Below are 19,046 nucleotides of genomic sequence, written 5' to 3' on the forward strand. Positions count from 1 at the left end.
CTCTGTCGTGTGCTGATCCCCGAGTATAATTACGCATTGTCCATCATACGTTTGTTGAATATTCCCGAAATTAACAGACTGGCTTGTAAATGGTGGTGATCAATATCTGAGGTATAATATTGGCAAACGTAACTGGCGTGCTGTCAGGTATGAGTGCGCCGCTTATTATGTAAGCGCCCAAAACCCATTTAAATCGTAGTGTATAGCCGTAGCATGAACACCTGAGGAACCGGTGGTTACGGAGACACGGCTAGTAAATTCAGGTCAGTGTAACTACAATCGGCTCCATCATACGCCGGTTCCGCGACGCGGGCGTGTGACACACACCTGGCGCTTATACAGACCGAATATACCACACTAAGATCGCGTCAGAAACATTTACACTCTCGTAAACACCACCTATTTGCGAACAGAGTGACTGCTCCACATAAACATGGTTTTCAAGCGCCCGCAAATGGTAAAGCTCAGTCGTGAACGTGCCGCAAAAGCACCGGCGGCACTGGGGAGGGGGGCGCGGACTCCCGCGGCTGCTTTCGAAACGGGCCGCTAGGGGGATTTCAGTGGCGCCCCTACAGGCCGCGCTCGAGGCGTATAGTACTGTTTTCACCTCCATTCTAAGCTCCTTTACCGCACAAACAATTTTGTGTGTGCCTTAAGCAGCATTTCAGAGAGCTGTTAGACGCAATCACTCGAGATCCCCACACCACTTCGCGGCCGAAGCCGCCGCCATGTTGCCGCCGCTAGCCGCGGCACGCGCAGCGTGCGGGTGTTCCGCAGCAGCGTCAGCGCGCCTCTGGCGTGCGTGGTGCGTTTTTGCAAGCAGAAAACACTCCAAGATTCCCTCCTCTTCAATGCTCGTGGCATAAACAGCACGCCACATCAAGGAAGCCTGGCGAAATGAAGCTTTGGTGCAAGATTGGCGCAGATTGCTTGAAATCAGAGTCCTTGTAGCAGGATTTACCTCTTAATGCAGTTAGGCGCAATTAGTGCAGCTATCACATCACTGAAGTTCACACACAACCCATGATACAAGGTAACAGGTGACTGGTGCATTCACACACATGGAAACGCTCGGCTGTCCACCCCTCACCAGGGACAGCAGTATGCCATTTTACTCCCCTCATCATACTGATCCCACACTTCGTTTCAGTGGGGTGGCTTTCTCTGTCCCGTACCCTTCCACAGTTTGTGAGGAAGTCATAAGTCACTGCACACAAACACACACTACGGCCTATTGTTGTTGTCATCATCACCACCAGCAGAGCTCGTGACTTGCACATGTTTGAGTGAACTAATCTCTTGCTTGGAGCTAAGCATCATCCATCACATTCTACGATGATAAAGAACACAAATGCGGAGACAACTGCAAACACAACTGCGGCTGCCACAAGGAGCTGATTAAGAGTGCATGTTTCCACAGGGAAAAGGGCTTCAAGCCATCTTCCTCATGAATCAAAGCTGCCTTCGTACCTGCGGCAGCAGCAGCGCAATAGAAGCCACGATAAAATCGGCTGCCAACAACACGGGCTTACCACTGCCTGACAAAAGAACAGAATTCCGGCGAGAAGGTGCCGTCGTCTGGTAGCGAAGGCGGTTCATCCTGAAGAACTCGGCTCAGCACTTCGAAGTCTGTCTTGCAGTCCTGGTATGGAAACTGGCCAGTGGCAAGCTCCACCTGTGTGGCACCAAAGGCAATCCGTGATGCCCCTGTCCCTCCCTCCAATTGGCCCATGAGCAACTCCCCATTTTACGCCATCCTTACCATGGAAATGCCTAAGCTCCACACATCAGCCCGAATGTCATAATCAGGCTTCGTTGGGTCGGGTGGGTCGATACGTTCAGGCTGAAAGAGCAAGAATCAAATACGTAAGTAAGATGATCCAAATGTTTCCCTATGATAGGGTGGGTGGCCAGAATTGTGGTGAAGCTTACCACCCACATGTCTTCATAAAGGCAATACTCTGAACTTACAATCAAATTCAATCGTAACAAACTAAGCACAGAAATTCACCATTAAGGCTGCGGGGAAAGGGAAAGGGAGAAAAACTACCCAAGCAAAGTGTCACAATGTTAATGTGCCTTAACACTTTCGTGACTGCGGCTATTCCCATCGATAGCATGTTATCGATGAATAGAAATTCAAATTTTGGCGCCCTCCGAGCGCTCCTTGACAGCTAACGCCATCCAAAGAGTAAAGGAGGAAGTGTTTCATCAGTTTCACTTTCAAGTTTAAAGGCCCTTCGCAGTCAGGCGCACGTGGTTTCGGGTACGGCGTCGATGCCACTCACCGATTCTCCACGGGAATGGCGAATTTCGATGGATTCCAATGAATCTGAGCTGTAATCTCTAGATGACAGTAGCAGCACAGATACGAAAGATAACTTCCATTCGTCAGATTTCAGTACGGACGGTGAAAGTGCATCAAACCACCCCGAAACATCAACAGGTATCTGCCGATAACTTTCTCTTTCTCCTCGGGCCGTTTTATTGCTGCCGCGCATTGATGTAAACATATGTGGCCTGTTCTAAGGGTCACAGCTTTTACCTGAAGGGTGTCAACTTTGTTGGTGCAGGACCACTTGGTGCCAGCTGCACAGTGAGTGGAGCCAAACATTGTTTCACCGCGTCGAGAAACTACTTTGCACGGTGGCACGATAGGCACTAGTGCTTATAAAGACCTTGTATTCAAAGTGTACACAGTTGAACCTGGATGTAACGAACCTCTGTGTAACGAATTTCTGGATTTAACGACGTTTTTCAATTCCCCATCACCCGCCCCATTGAAACCCATGTGTTTGCCACCTCTATGTAACAAAGGCGTTGCAACGGTATACCTTGATGTAACGAATTAGGCATGCTTATGGGGCATTATTTTTTGCACTTTTTCTGAAAAATCTGCTAAAAAAAATGCACAACTTAGCGAACTTCACCCGCACCACAAAATACTGCGCGTTTCCAGTGTCAGTGCGGTGTCGGTTAGATGCTAGGCCTGTCCGTCGACGTGTTTGCGCGAGTCTCCACTGATATCTGTGATGCCGGTACGTCGGTGATGAGTCTGCTCCCAGAAAACAAACAAACAAAAAAAAGTCTTTTCAAGACAAGCTTGCAATTTTAAATGCCGTCTCCGCCGACGAGGAAGAAGAACGCGCCGCCACCCACTACAATTACCTAGCTAGCACCTTCTCAACAATTTTGAGTGCAGAAAAGACCATCAAGTTAGCGAAAAGCCACTCTTTCAGCATAAGTTCAGTCCTTGAAACGGGCCAAGGCACTGAAAAGTGTCAAAAGCCAAAAATAATACGTAGTTACGTTTGTGAATACCTTGTTTCTTTGGAGTGCCATGTAGTGACTAAGCTCGTGGGACAGCAGCAGGCACAAATCGTGCACGTTTTCACTGCGGAAAAAATCCTTGAAGCGGGAGTTCCCAGTCACTGATGTCATCCTTGAAGCGGGAGTGTCACTGATGTCTAGCATCTTGGTTTTGTTTCTGCATCATTCATGCGAACCTTAAGGGGGCACACTGGTCTTTAAAACTTTTTTTTTTTTTGTTTTCCAAGCAATCTTCATGAAACTTTATGGGTTTGTTCCGTTTTTTAGCTGATTTCAAATATCCAATTAGTTTTGATGCAACACGTTTAGTTTTCGAGATAATTAAAAATCTTTCTTGATTGTTCTTGAGAACAATGGAAAAAAAACTAATCAATAAAAAATTACAAGCAAGGCATGAATAAATACTAGAAGTTGTGTAGAAGCTAATATGGGCAGCAATTTTTTTGTTTTATATTCACATACAAGTTTCCATAAATTCTTACGTTTAGGTTCGAAGTACTGCTGCTAACCAATTAAAAATAATGCTAATTAAACAGTTACTGAAACGCAAAATGCAAAATCTGCTTCCCATATCGCATGGTTTAAGGGGGGAGGCTACCCTTGAAGGCTAAGTTTTTTGTTTCTTGAGATATCTGAATGAAATTTTCAGGGTATTGTTATAGCATCAACATTAGAAAAAGTGCAAAGTTTCATCGAGCTACGGAGGTTAGTTCTCAAGTTATGAGGGTATACCACGGTGGTCTGTATGGGTTTCTTATCCCAGTCCTGGAGAATTAGCCAGGCGTGCTGCGACTATGAAATTCATTATGGTTATTCCTGAATATGTACCCCAGGGCAAGACAGAGCCCTTTTTCTAAATTTATCACCAGAAAAATTTTAGCACAGCCCTAAAATTAGTATTGCTGATCAAACATGCAAACATGATCTTGTTTTGATTTTTTACAAAATCAAGAGACAAAAATTTTCAGAAAACGGGCTTGTCTTGCCCTCGGAAATTTATTAAGGAACAGAATAAAGAAAACGGCATGCAAATCTGACAAGCACTTCTTGAGATATCACTGAGATAAGCAGTCACAAAAGGGAAAAAGTTCATTTTGAGAAAACGGCCTTCAAAGTTTGTGTACACATTTTTACTTCTAGAAGGACCCCGCAGCATAGCTAGAGGGGTCTTGGCGCACTGTCTTCCTCCTCTTTTGCTTTTCCATCTTCTCCTGCTTTCGTTTTCTGTCCTTGTTCATGCGCAGAGAGTCGTTTTCAGCAGCTCGCTGGAGGGCTAGATGGCCTGGTGTGATGAGCCCCACAGATGTGGATATTTCTCGAGTAGCCCTGTAGCAGCCCGCATTGTAACTCAGCATGGCTTCATGCAGTGGTCTCGACAGCAATCAATGAAACATGCTGCTCCATGTGCATCAGGGACCACAGGACTATTTGCATTTGCGCTAAGCGAAACTTCCCACTTTCACCTGTAACGATGGCAGGCACAGGGTAGGGCTCCGTGGCTTGGAACTTCCTCTGGGTCGCCGGCATAGCACCAAGTTCGTTTTGAACAGCAGTACGTTGTCTGTTCGCTGCCTCGACCTCCTCACGTGTCAGGAAGTGTGTCTCCAAGTGAACTGTAAGCGACACGTTCCCGCTTGTCGAGGTTGATGCAAGACCGGAGACAGAGGCCGCGGTCGCCGAGGTCGATGCGCTCGAGACGCCGGACACACTCGCAGCATCGAAGTCTTGCACAGACAGGGCAGGAGATACGTCGTTGGAAGCGCGGACACCCTCGTTAGCGATGCTCTGCGCCACCTTCTTCTTGGCCATGCGAACGGGCTTCATGGAACGCTTCCGCGCACCGAACGCGTGTAGCGTCCAGAACTTCACTCCGCGCATCGTGTCCGATCACGTACACGATCTGGCAGGCTACTCCGAACTATTGAAGTACGTCAGCGATCGTAAGCACGGCAAAAAACTAAGTAGAATGAGCGGACAAGCGAACGAAAAGGTGGTAAACAGTGAGGCAGAACAACAAAGGAGCAGCGAAAAGCAGACGATGGCGCGGGGAATCTGGTGGATGCGAGCGGCGCAGGCCGCCGGCCTGGAAGAAGCGCGCGTCATCACGCGCAGCAGCCAGTAGCATTCGTGCGTCAGCTCGCTTGCCCGAAAAGCGCGCGCACGGTCCAATCGTAGCTTCGCACCTGGACGCGGGAAACTCGAAAGCACTGCAAGTCCCCCAATCACAAGCGTATCACGCCTCGGCCACGCCTCGGCCGCCAGCAGTAATGGCGGGAAAAAAAAGTGCAAGAATCCACAAACAAAACAAGATAAAAATGGCGGCTCTACGGAAAGCGGCATGGCCGCTGCGTTCACGCGAAATTTGGGTCCGTTTCGCATTTGCTCGCTCCTCGGGAGATGCCGCGGCTGGTTATATATTCGTTTTTTGACATTTTAGACGATGAATTAGGAGCTGATAACTTCAGAAAAGCTAGTTTATGACATTACAACCCAAATACATGGTTTTCCAAAAATTGCTTCTTTCGCGATTTTTCGGTTTTCAAAGGCCGCGTCCCCCCTTAAACATTCAGCTTCCTGCTGAAAGAAAAATTATCATTCTTGTTGCACTACGTGCTGAGGTATGCCTCTCGAGAAGTTCCTATACGTCAAAAATATGCATTTTGAAAAAATGGCAAAAAACATAGCGGTGCTATGTTTAATGCAAACGGTAGAGGGTGGAGTACTTTTTTTGCACGAAACAACTAGTAGGCCCCCGCAGCATAGTCATCTTGACTGCTGGCACCACCCAGGTGCCTCTTCTTGAGGGTCCGCTGCACATTTTCTGCGGATGTCCGCCTGCAGGAAGAGTCCTTGGTTCGCCAGCGGTCCTTTTCGGCCATGCGTGTGCTCTCAGTTCTCAGTGCGCCAACAGTCGTGTTCAGCTCCTGCAGGATCTTTGATGATGCTAACTGGCTTCCGGCATTGAACCGCATCACAGCCTCCGCGACCGCAGCTTCCACACTGTGAAGCGATGCGTGGTGCTCCTTGGAAGCCAGCTAACATATCACTGAGTGAAGACTCTCATTGCTGTTTTGAGTCTTGCCACGCTGGCACCGCCCAAGCAGCTTGTGGTCCGCCAGCCGTTCATACACAGGAAGCAAGGCCTCGCAGACGTGGGGGGCAGGTTGTAGTGGTGCTTGGGGGCTGGCTCCCCCTTGGCCTTGGCAGCGTTCTGGCGGCACCACGAGTCAGGACCAGTGGGGCAGAGGCCGTGGTTCGACACGGCATCACTGGATGTCACGTGGTAGTACGTGGCCATCACAGCCTTGTGCATGCCTGGCACGTCCCCTTTGTGGGACTTGATAGCCCAGCCATAGTAGGAGGTCAGGTTGTTGATCAGGTTCCCACTCAGCCGCCCCCTACCACCGTGGCTCTCAGAGCCAGCTGGGCTCTGATTTGGGAGGTTGCGCAGTTGAGTGCCCATTCTCTTCTGCACGTGGTTGACGCACTCCTCTTTGAGGACCTCGCATTTGTGCGGCTGCCAGATGGCAGACCCGTGCAGTGGAGGAACACGGGCCACAACCTGGGCAGCGACCACTACATTATCGAGGTAGAGATCCCCACCCTGGCAAAGGGAGGCATTGGCTACCAGAAAATCAAACACAGGTTAACGGATTGGCACCAGTTTCGCGAAACGAGCCTGGGCACCCAAATCACGGACATTGAAGACTGAGCGGAGAGGCTGGTAGAGGCAACTTCGCAGGCTACCACAGAGGTGGAAACGGAAGACACCATTCAGCGTATGGACCCTCGCCTTGCTCACATGATCGAGGCGAGACAAGCATTACAGAAGAGATGGAAGCGGCAGAGGCACAACCGCAACCTCAGAAAGAGGGTAGCGGAGCTGAACCGCAGCATCAAAAAATACAGCAGGCAGCTCTGCGCTCAACAATGGAACGCCATCTGTAATGAAGCGAACGGGCAGTTACACGCTGGCCGAACGTGGAAGCTGCTCAGGCACCTGATGGACGAATCCAAGAGCAAAGACTACCAACAGCACAGACTCTCACAGATTGTCTACGCTACCACCAAGCAACTCGGAGAAGAGGAGATGTGTAAAGGCTTGAACGAGCGTTACCTCCCCAGCACCCCGAGCGAAACGCACATAGACTACCAGGGACCGCCCAACCCCCTGCTCAACAAGGATATTGAAGAGTGGGAGGTTCGCAAGGCGGCCCAAGACCTCAACTGCAAGTCCGCAGCCGGCCCTGACCAAATCACCAACAAGGCCCTGTGAAACCTACCGTATAATGCGGAATATAGGTCGAAATTTTTTGCAGAAAAATTTGCCAAAAAGTCACCCCTCGACCTATATTGCAGTCACTGGCAGTTGCCATCTGGCGACCGGGCAGCCCATCGAGCCCATCCAAACCCCAAAGGCACCATCGCCACCACCATCAATCGGACGCGACGCCATCTTTGTTTTGTTGCTTCTCTCGCTGTCGGTATAATATACTGGCGTATATTCGTACAGTATACGTACAATATACGTACAGTATATTCTAGGCACTATACTGTCGGCGAATGTGTGCGTGCAATTTTCTTCTCGCTCAAAATGAGTTTAGGCACTTGGTGCCAGTTTACATCAGCATTTAAAAGAAAAGTTGGGGGTTTTCCAAGGCCAATGACGTGTCCGCTTTGCGCCAGTTCGGTATCGCCAAAAGAAGTGTTGCTAGCAGCGTTAGCTGAAGGGGCAGCTCTCCGTATGCAACGCTCGGAAGGCCTCATTACATGGGCGCTGCTCTGTGCATCTGTGCTGCTGTACCACGACCGGCTTTTTATAAAGCCGGTCGTGTGCTGTACAAAAGGGGCAAATTTTGTCCGCTAGCGTCGTGCGATGTCTCTACGAATGGATACCCCAAGATGTTTGCTGACCGCCTGCACAGACTGGCTGTTGCTCCGGTCTGCACACGAATGTGCCATGCTTTGCGCTCACTTCACGATGACATCGTCTTGCGAGTGTTTAAGTGCTGCATAAGCAATTTCCTGGACTGCACCGAGGACGACCTGCTGTGTGGGCGACAGTGAGCCAGAAGCAGCCGTCCGACAATACTTCAGACAGTTTTAAATGAGTAATCTGAGACGAAACAAGTTATAGTCTCAATAAAACAATGGTTGGTAACTAATTTTTTTTTTTCATTTTTTTGGCTACAAGTTAAGGGGGTCGACCTATATTCCGCCTCGACCTATATTCCGCATTATACGGTAAATGACGAGGCCATAACGGCCCTCACCAACTACTACAACAAGTGCTGGCGCGCCGGAACACTACCCAAGCAGTGGAAGGCAGCCAGAACAATCCTAATACCAAAGCCGAACAAGCCACCCACATTGAGAATCTGAGGCCCATCTCCCTCACTTCGTGTGCGGGAAAGGTATTGGAACATGTCCTAAACAACAGGTGGCAAAGGTTCCTAGAAGACCGGAACATGTACCCGCACACGATGCTAGGGTTTCGAGAGAAGCTCAGCACGCAAGACGCCATGCTGCTAATCCAGCACAAAGCCATGGACACCACCACAGTCAACACCTGGGACAACCGCGCCATCCTCGGCCTAGACCTACAGAGCGCCTTTGACAAGGTATGCCACTCTGCGATCCTGGCTCAAGTCAACAGACTGGGACTCGGAGAGAGGACCTACAACTACATCAGGGACTTTCTGTCACACCGCACGGTGATGCTACAGATTGGAAACCTACAACTGGACGAGCGGAAGCTGGGCAGCATCGGCTCGCCCGAATACGAGCAGCAACTGCTGGCAGTCCAGCGGCTCAAGGCTGCTCTGGCCCGGCAAAGGCGAAAAGAAGACCCTCCTTTGGGAGGGGACTCGCCGAGTAGCCTGAACCGGTGCCCAGGCATAGCTTCGGGGTCTGCTTAGTACATAGACAGGGGGTGGCGAAGCCCTGCGTGGCCTGACCTGCCTCCTCGCCGGAAATTTTCAATAAATGTCATTTTCTCTCTCTCTTAATGAAGCCATAAACATCTGCATCCCTCAAAGCAAGGTAGGTGCGGCAGTCACCATCCAAAACCACTGTGGTGTACCTGAGCTTATGAAGCTCCCACGACCTCTGAAAGAGAATGAGGGCAGCCTCCACTTCCATTTCCCCAGCTTTTTAGATGCGAAGGCATCTCATTCACCCGCCTTGTCCCTGCATCCGGCGTTGTCGTCAACGTCCGCCCCTCCCCTATTCTCCTCGCCGCGCCAGCTGCGCTCTCCGCCGCTCACCCCCTCTCCTCTCCGATAGCGAACACTCTCTCGCGAGGGGCATTGGATTGGATTCGATTGGATTGGCTTAGATTGACTTGGATTGGATTAAAGTGGATTGTGTTGCGTCATAGCCGCGGCAGACGCACTGGCGCCAGCGCGTCCCCTCACCGTTATGCGCGCTATGGGCCTCGTGCACTGCAGTTTCAAATAAACATGTGGCGCTACCTGGGAGCGGCGGCGGAATTTTTTCAGAAGAACAAAATAAACATATGCAGTAGTTCGCTACGCGGCTTAATTTAAACAACAACCGTAAAATAAGTATACAACAATTACCACGTTCTTTTTAAATTCACAATTGTTATAATAATAAAAATATTACGCTGACGAGTGGTGCGGGAATACAAGTCGAAATAATTTAGAAAGTGCCCCTTCTCCAATAAAAGCAGACGACATTGCACGGATCAGCTGCCTGCGACGCCGACGTTCACGAAGCACATAGTACCCGAAAAGAAATAAAGGACAGATCCATAAATGCATTTGCGTAGGTGCACGCTACTTGGCGCAAGACCGCTGCAAAAAAAAAAAAAAAAAAAAAAAAAAAAAAAAAAGCCGTGTATCCAGTGCATATTTTTGTAGCGCCTCAAATAGCCTTTGGTGTGCACGCATCTGTGCACGCATCAGAAAATACATGGAACAACCCACGGATATGCATGCTTGAATTGTACGTAGTCATACCAGCAAAATATGAAGCTTTAAAATGAAAACAGAAACGTAAATATTCACGCTACACTCCGACACAACCGTAAACAGATGGACACAAACCAGCCACAATTCGGAGACTCGCATCTACACTTTTATTGAAAGGACTCTCAAATATCTCAAACATGTAGAACTTGTAGTTTGCGGTTGAAAACGAGTTCAAGTGGGGCTTGTTGCGCAAAATATTTTTGCTGACAAAAAAAACTTGCACCAGCACAACTATTCCCGCTGGCATGTATAGTCATGCCAGCGTAGTCACGCAAAAACATCACGTACAACTCTGTCAGCTTTGAAACAATCTCCATTATTCAAAATGGTCTTATTTTATCAAGGGCACGTCTCCGAATGCGAGAGGAATCATTCGTGCACAATTAAAGCTCCTGTTGTGCGATCTACCATATCTGTGCCCGTGTCTATGTCGAGCGATAAACAAGGTAAATAAACGTCCAGAGGCTTTCATGAAAGCCTCGTCTCGCGCATATACGTCCAAAATTATTCGTATATTAAGTACGCATTTACAAACGTATGAAAGCACTTAAAAAAGAATTGCGATATTTTTATGAGCCCGTCCAACGAACTCATCGTAGTTTCAGCAGTTCGAGGTAGAGTTTACTCAAGCAGTTGGCATTTTCAAATACCTGCCTCTACAAACCTGAATCTTCGGGCTCTTGAAGCCGCTTATCCTTGGTGTCGCAATATACACACAAACCTTTCGCCGCGATTTCGCACACACAACACATCAAATCACTTCCTGACATGTACAAGGCACAGTGGAGCGTATACACGGGAGAAATTCGCTTCTTCAAGCACCATGAAGTCGGTTAGTCGGTCTTCTCCGCCAACTGCTTCGTTATGCCAGCAGTTCTAACCCAGCCGTTCTGATCTAAGGCTCAATAAATCAAATCCACCAAAGCGACCACAGCAACCAACTCCAAGGCGTTGCTGGCGTCGTTGGGACGTTATGCCGTTATTTCATGCTCTTCGGGGGCCGGCGGCCCCACAAAAAATTTTCCACTGGTGGAGCGATCACACCCTCCCTCACACATACATTATCGCTTCCGGGAGGCGATGCACACACAGACGCACACTCCTGCACTCCTCTCGTTCTCTTGGTAACATCGCGGGCTTCCGTCTTTTTTATTTTTGTCTTTTATTTGGGCGGTGCTGCTGGTGTTCAGTGGAAGCCGTTGCGAAATGACAGCGTGACCGCGCGCTGCGTGGAGATAATCCCGCGCTTGTATAAAACTGTTTTTTGTGTGATGCATCGCTTTCCTGTCGCCTTTGCGAACCATATTCTATTTAATAAAGTACCGTTTGGCTGTTCGTATCGCATGGCAACAGAATAGCGGTCATTTCTTATTTCTCTTCTAATAATCGTACTGCGCGGAATACTATCCTCCGGACGTCGTTTGCTCCCGGACTTCTGAAATTATGCCTCCGTTGCCCGCAAGATGGCGCTGAACACAGCACATCAGTGGTGCCACCATACAAGCGCACGAGGCCCATAAAACGCAGTGCTTGCGCCGCTCTGCTCCATCGTTCCAGCGCCGTTCCTCCGCTGCCCAACGCTGCAACGTGAACCCCCTATGCGTCGCATCTACACAGGGGTTCCCGCGAGGGGAGGTGGGAGTTTTTTGGTGGTGTTTCTCTGGCAGACGTGCTTCGCCTTCCACTCTTAGTAGGCAGGGTCGCTCTCTTTGGGCGGCCGCTCGCAGCCGGCGCAAAAATTGGGGAGCACGACATAATCGAGCACGAGCCCCGTGAATAACTCCATCACTGTGCCAATTCCGATGTGCGACGAGTGTCCCCTCGTCATCCAGGAGCCGTCGTACGACACAGCAATGTTGCCCGGGTTCGCAAGGTCAAGCTCAGCGTACAGTTGCCGAACTGATCGTGCACAATCTGCAGTCACCTTCTCCGATGCGTGAACAGCTGCGGGCGTCAGTTTAAGTCTTCACGTAGCTCTGCCAAATTTTGTTGTGCAGGCCGGGCGAAGAAATGTTCATCGACGAAAGCACGTCGTTGAATGCTGTTTGCTGCTTTCCAGTCGACTGCATAGAGCGCACGCCCAAAACATTGATGGCAAGCGGCTTCGCCTTGCTCTCGCCGTCAACGCGCGGGGAGCTCCACGCCGTCGACACGTCGCCACAGTTCGCACACTTGAGCACTAGCTTCACGGCGAGGCCATAAGCCCTGTCCTCCTTGCCGATTTCCACATCAGCGGAGCACAACTTGCATTTCACTGCACGCATCAGTTCGTTCAGCTGGGTCAAACTGACGATCACAAACCTTGTTTCGTCCAGCGGCGTGGCTGCGGCATTGTCAGGGTCGTACAACAGGCTGCACTTCCGTTGTGTAGCTCCAGTTGAAGAAAGCTCCTGCAGCTTTTCTTCCGCATTTCGACGCACCTCTGCCACTTGTAACGGGTGCAGCATTGCTGTATCGAGACGGATGCGGCCGCTGCCAGAGGCTTGATTGATTGATTGATTGTGGGGTTTAATGCGCCGACGCAATGCAGGCGATGAGGCGCGCCGTAGTGGAGGGCTCCGGATTAATTTTGACCACCTGGGGATCTTTATCGTGCGCCGAAATCTCGTACACACGGGCGTTTTTGCTTTTCGCCTCCATCAAAAAAGCGGCCGCCGCGGCCGGGAATCGAACCCGCGACCTCGTGCTGCCAGAGGCGTTATCATGAGCGGTCGGCGGAGGTGCTAGGCCTACGTTGTCAAGCGCGTCGTCGCCAGCCACGGAAGGTCGGTCGCTATCTCCTTCATTGCTCCACGCTGGTGCGGAACGGCCTCCGAGATTCTCGAGGTTGGATTTCTCTCTCTTTTTGCCGTACTGGTTCTTGGTGCGGGACGTTCTTCCGGCCTTCCACATTGCAAACGTTGTAGTCAGAGCCCGAGCAATATGGCGCCTGACTGCGTCGACAATGGCATGGAGCAGATGACAGATGCCGCCCTTGGCCAATCGCATCGCGCTGTCTAGTCACATGCGCTCGCCGGCGAATAGGAACGCGCATTTTTGCTTTTTTTGGCGCGTTTCCCACTCGTTTCCCATTTTTGCTTTTTTTGGCGCGATCCGCAGTGGTGGGAAATTGAAGACCGAAAGTTCGCTCTTTCAAACGAGACTGAGATCGCTGCGATACCACCCGTTGCGCAGCAGTGAGGAATTATAGAAAAATAGTTATTTTGGGGTCGGAATCTCAAAGAATGGGCCTTGTAGGGCTTTTATAAGCAGCTGTTACTGCTCAAGTGCTGACTTTTCGGAGGAAAAACTTCGCAAACCGGGAGAAAAAGACCTGCACATTTCAAAAATGATGCTCATGAAAAGTGCATTTTTTGGCACTTTTTCGGTACCAAAGACCCGTGTGCCCCCTCAACTCGGAACCTGCATGTAACGAAAAATTGTGAATTTTCGGCAACTTCGTTATATGCAGGTGTAACTGTATTTCAACTGTTTTATGTGTACCCTGTGCAGTAGCATTGATGTTTTCATAAATTTTGTTTTGTATTTGTTACTTCTTTTTGTTTTGATAAATCTGTTGTTGGAAATTATTACTGTTGGAAAGCCCTATCCTTCCTCTATCATTTCATACCTTACACTTTAGCATCAATCATTTTCTGTGGCAGGGAAAAAATATTTCCTGGACTACCCAAAAACAACAGATTTTTCCACGGTCACGAAGGTGTTAATGACGAGTTCAATTTGCACATTAATTCTTCCCATCTAGCTCGGATGCATGATTCGTGAGGATGTAACAATTTCCAATGATCATGCGGTGGTTAGTGTATGGCCTTGCCAAGACAAACACCCACCAAGGCATGCGCGGAGTGTACCCAAGCTCCCCTCGAGCTGCCAGGCCCCCCTCGAGCTGCCAGGGACACTCACGGCCATGTATGCTGCACAGCCAGCCGACCGTGTACGCGCCTTGGAGTCCACCAGGCGGCCACTGATGCCGAAATCACACAGGCGAACCCGGCCCTGCCTGTCGAGCAGCACGTTGGACGGCTTCACGTCACGGTGGATCAGGTCGTGGCTTTCCTGCATCGGACACATGTGTTGGCACAAGGACCCCAACCACGTAGGCACCAAAAGTAGGCCGGGCTATTTTGGCCACCTCATCCACACTGATCTTGGCTCTTTGCTTCAAGAATGGGAGAAAAAAAAAACAATAGTTTGTGCCCATAAACCTCTGAATCAACTACAAACATGGCTGCTTTTTGCCAGAACTATTGAGTGCTGGCAATAGGGTTGCCACCTTTCCCTGGACAAAAAAAACCGACCCATTGGGGGGGGGGAAGAGGTATTAGAAGGTTGAATTTGTGTTGAAAAAAAGACGCATTGTTTTTTTTTTGGCAGCGTCTGGAACCCCGCGCGGGGCACGAGATTTAGCCCCCTCGCAACGGCTCCTGCCCCGCGTGACGTCATAAAAACGTCATAGTGACGTCATATTAACAGCAATTGTTATTAGTTTGCGTAGTAGAATACAAAAAGCACATTTTTTTACATTTTAATAAAAAATTAGGAAGCCACTCATTTGCTAGAAGTTTTATAAAAGAATTTTTTTGTTCGTTCTTGCGGAAGCCGCCGATGCTGCCGCTGCTGGCGGTATGGCGTATCCGAAAGTGCCGAAAGCCCTGAATGCCTGAATTTCTTGGGTCGACAACGTAGATGAAGCAGAGTTGATAGAGTTAGAAGCACTATCAGAATGTGCGAGAACGTTGCCGTATGCGGGCACCAAGCCAGCCTTTCCACACAGTAGCGAAATCCTCTCGAGTAATGCTGACCTGTGACCGCCTGCTGTATGCCGATGGTACCTGCGTTAGATCTACGACATCGCGCAGCCGAGTGGCCCCGTTCGAACAACCCACGTCCCACGCAAGAAAAGACACCGTCCGAGCGTGATTATGTGAGCCTGCTGCGGCATGTCCGCGCGGCGGCATCTGCTATCAACAGTTTGCACCACGGCAAGTTCAGAATGCTTAAATGGGTGGCCTGAAATCGCGGTGTTTTCAAAATGACAGCAGCGCGGAACTTACAGTGCTGAGGACGTAGGCTGGACGCGGCCACTGATATTTTACTGGTCGCATGTGCGCATTAGAAGTGCAAACCACGGATAGCTAGAAAAGGTAATCATTGGTGTTCCCACACATGTACCGCGTACAACCCAGCACAGTAGTTTCCCCTTTAAGGAGATTAGCAAAGAAGACCCGAAAATCTGCAGTTTGACGCGTTTTTTGTATGTATTTTCGAGTGGACTGAATTGTGGCTTAGAATTGTTTACCCGAAATAAGTTTTGTGCGCGGAAAAGTCTGGTGATCATGGGCTTCTTGCATCATAAATGCATGGTATTCAGCGCTTGAAAAGATTTTTCAGAAGAAATTATTGAAGCTGTAGTGGCGAGCCATTTCACTACAGTAAACTGTGGCAGAAATACATCTGCGATACAAAGTATGTGAAAGAGTGAGAACATTGGCAGTCTCGTATCCCGTGGCCCAGATTGTGGCTGGGTAGTTTCCATCATGCATTCAGCTCCTCACATTGGCACACACATGATGCTACGACAAATTAGGAACTGGGTCCTCCAAAAGGTGCACTAGCTAGGCGCTTCATGCCATAGCTGCTGCATTGGCATAACCTTCACGTCTCTGTATATGTGTCAGTATATGCTATGTTGGCCATATTTTACCGAGTCCCCTCATGCAAAGGACTTAATTCAGGACACCCAGCCGATAGGGTCAGAGAAGAAGCTGTACAGACGGTAACAGGAAGGGTATACACTTGGCCAACCATCATATGAAAACCCATGGGTTCTATGCAGGCTCAATAGTCTACGTCAAAGAGAATCTTAAGATGTGCCTGGAACGTGAAAGCCTCAGCGGATTGTTTGTGTCCGTTGGTATATGCAGCGAACACACTGCAAATGTAATTGATAGGCAAAGGTCAAGGCTGTAATGGTGGGAGTTTAACCAAATGAAATGGTGAAAAACATACCAATTTCAAACTGCATTGGTGTAATATGGGCACGAGTGACGTCATATGGACGTGCACTGTAAATGCAGTTATCTGTGTTAACTGTACGTTACCACTCAAGTGATACGATCAAACGGAATGGAGGCCCCACTGCAATTGCCCAGTTATGCTTTTTTTGCGGTGGGTTAGGTTGGTGGCTGTCAATTGCACAAACAAGATTCTGTGATGTCATAGAGAAATAGCTGGAAAATGTGTATGGAACTTCCACTGCTCTACACATTTTCTGTACTATCTTATTTGTTTGAAGTTTACAATAAAATTGATGTCATTTGTTTTTTGGGCAAAGAAGTCTTTTTAATGAACGAACCTTGTATTTTTTCTTCGTAGCCTCTGCAACAGCCTGCCTACTGTGCCCCTAAGCAGTGGTCACTAAACAAATGCCCACTTGCCAGCCAGATACTGGCCAGCTAGACTGGTGTCAACAAAAAAGGAATCTTTCTTGGCTTCTCTGCAGAGCTTTGCACTCAAGCAAAAAGATCACTTGGTTGTTTGGCTTTCCTGCAGGACTGTAGTGTAGTGCTAGAAGGCATCACTTGCTTATTTGGCACTTTTTCTGTGTATTGTGCCAAGAAACCCTTGCGTTTTATTTGGAAAAGGAACTTCACACCACAGACCGTGCAGAGAAAGTAGAGCTACTGACTTTTTTCACAGCCACGGAAGTTTGGTAGAATCACTTGTCATTGACAAACACCATGTTTGCTTTCTGTCTGAAGGTGTGAATCTGGGAGAGTTGATTTATATTTTGGGGAAAAATACAGCGACAATAACAGTACTGAAGTACAAGGAAAGGTGCTGTGATGAACAGTGTCCATGTGTTCGCAGCTTTTTTGTCCAGTTTCTTTCCCGTGTTTTTTCATGGACTTGCTACAGTGCCCGATCAAGCCTGTTTTTGTGTAACAAAAATGTCAACAGCGAAGCTCTTATCAATGCTCACATGCTGCCCGTTGACACCAAATCAGAAGTACATTCATTGGAGTCATTTTATTGTTGAAGCCTTCCAGGACACTTACAGCTTTCAGCTGTACTGCAATATTCACAAACAACAATAAAGACATTCACGTCCACATAGTTGTCCTTGGCTCCAGTTCCTGCACAAGGTATTAAGTACTCTCGGGAGAGGGTAATGTCAAGCTGTACAAGAGCCATTCCCTCGTAGATGTGTTCCATAAATTGTTTTTTAGGCTTGTTAGCTTAAAAAATAGTTTCAGTGCCCCCCTTTTTTTTTCAAGCTAATTACCACCACCAGAGAATGTGCTTTCTAGCAGTTGGGCTCTGCTGGGTATGCATCGTTGCAAACAAAATATGGGACACTGTATTATGGCCCTTACGACTAAGCATTGTCGCTTAAGCAATTAGCCGAAACAGTTTTTTACACAGCACAGAGTCAAAAAGCAAAAGAACATGAAATATCTCCTTTCAATTAGAAACTTTTACTGTTCACCCCCTCCCCAAAACACAGAGCAGACAATTACCAGCTGTGAACACAAGTATTTACGTCAAGTTGAATTCCACAGGGTGCTCCGGATGGGTACATTGATGTCACAGTCAATCAGAATTCGTGAATCCACTGTAAGCCTTCGAGAGAAGCTTTCACCATTACTGGCCATCCAACTGAGTGGGCATGAAAGTATTGTTGTTGGTTATGTTGACTTCCAAGCCAAACACGAGTAAACAAAAAACTAGCGTACCAAAATACATAATCAGAACAGATTCAGGATGACGTTTTGTTGGCTAACCGGGTTGAAGAAGGCCGAAGGCACTGGGGCAAAGGTTAGGGAAATAAAATCCATGCGGTAATTGTGAACGAAGTTATGAGACGCGGCCAGACGATCAGCTGGTAAGGAGAGAGGGCTATCCTATCTATCCCTTGCTACCTCTTTACTATAATTGAGCAGATAAAAACCTTTCATTAAACTTGCTAGCTGGCAGTTCCATGTACCCTATGTAGAAAATTTCAAGGTAGACAAAACATTGTTTCCTGTGCATTCAATAATAGCTGCCTAGAGATTGCTTAGAATTCGCAGCTCATTTGAAGTCTTGCATATCATGAAAGCACAATAGTATTATTCGAAGGAACAAATTCGAAAAACAGATGAACAACAAGTCACTTGTTTACCTTGAGCACACCAAACTTGAAAGCACTATTTAACACATGTGTCAAGCTTGGCACAAACGGCGATCTTATCGGCTTGACTTCTCCCGAACTTGCACATTTGGAGCTTGAGCCTCCTTGCACAAGAAGCCAGCCAGTGGGCGGTTGGTTTCAGCGATAGCTGAGTACCTATGCTGCCCATGGACGGGCGGCTGCTGGGCTCTCCCATTCACCAGGCCACCCACGAAAGTGGAGCTGCGCTCCCTGCATGCAGCGTGCACGGATCGTTTCCGCGGGGTAGTAAGGTTTCTCGCAGTACCCCGCGAGAAAAATTGCAGAACAGGCTACATGCCAGGACGGATTGCGTTCGACGATGCCCTGCGTTACCTGACGATACTTGATTCGTGCACACTGACGCCGCTGACACTGCGTCGCTCGCGCTATCACGTCATCAAAGTCAGCTACCTCGTTAGCCACGGCGCAAAGCGCTGGAAAACTGATCCGCACGTTTTACGCCAGAATCAAAATACAAGGCTTGGAATGCAAGTAGCGATCGGAACAAGTAGACAACGAATGCAGGA

At 48.7% G+C, this 19,046-nt stretch overlaps 1 protein-coding gene across 1 annotated transcript in view; it reads right to left on the minus strand.

Moving 5' to 3' along the window:
• The window catches only part of LOC144141554 (dual specificity mitogen-activated protein kinase kinase 7-like), a 52,074-nt gene that overhangs the window by 11,540 nt on the left and 21,488 nt on the right, over positions 1-19,046 (minus strand). The window contains exons 5-7 of the mRNA XM_077673099.1: positions 14,229-14,381; positions 1,763-1,843; positions 1,533-1,675 (exon numbers count right to left, since the gene is read on the minus strand). Coding sequence (XP_077529225.1) covers positions 1,533-1,675; positions 1,763-1,843; positions 14,229-14,381 — 377 coding nt within the window. The remainder of the gene's footprint in view (positions 1-1,532; positions 1,676-1,762; positions 1,844-14,228; positions 14,382-19,046) is intronic.

The sequence above is a fragment of the Haemaphysalis longicornis genome, unplaced genomic scaffold (assembly GCF_048455015.1).
Source record: "Haemaphysalis longicornis isolate Haplotype H1 unplaced genomic scaffold, Haemaphysalis longicornis Haplotype H1 scaffold_1, whole genome shotgun sequence".
Lineage (NCBI taxonomy): Eukaryota > Metazoa > Arthropoda > Arachnida > Ixodida > Ixodidae > Haemaphysalis > Haemaphysalis longicornis.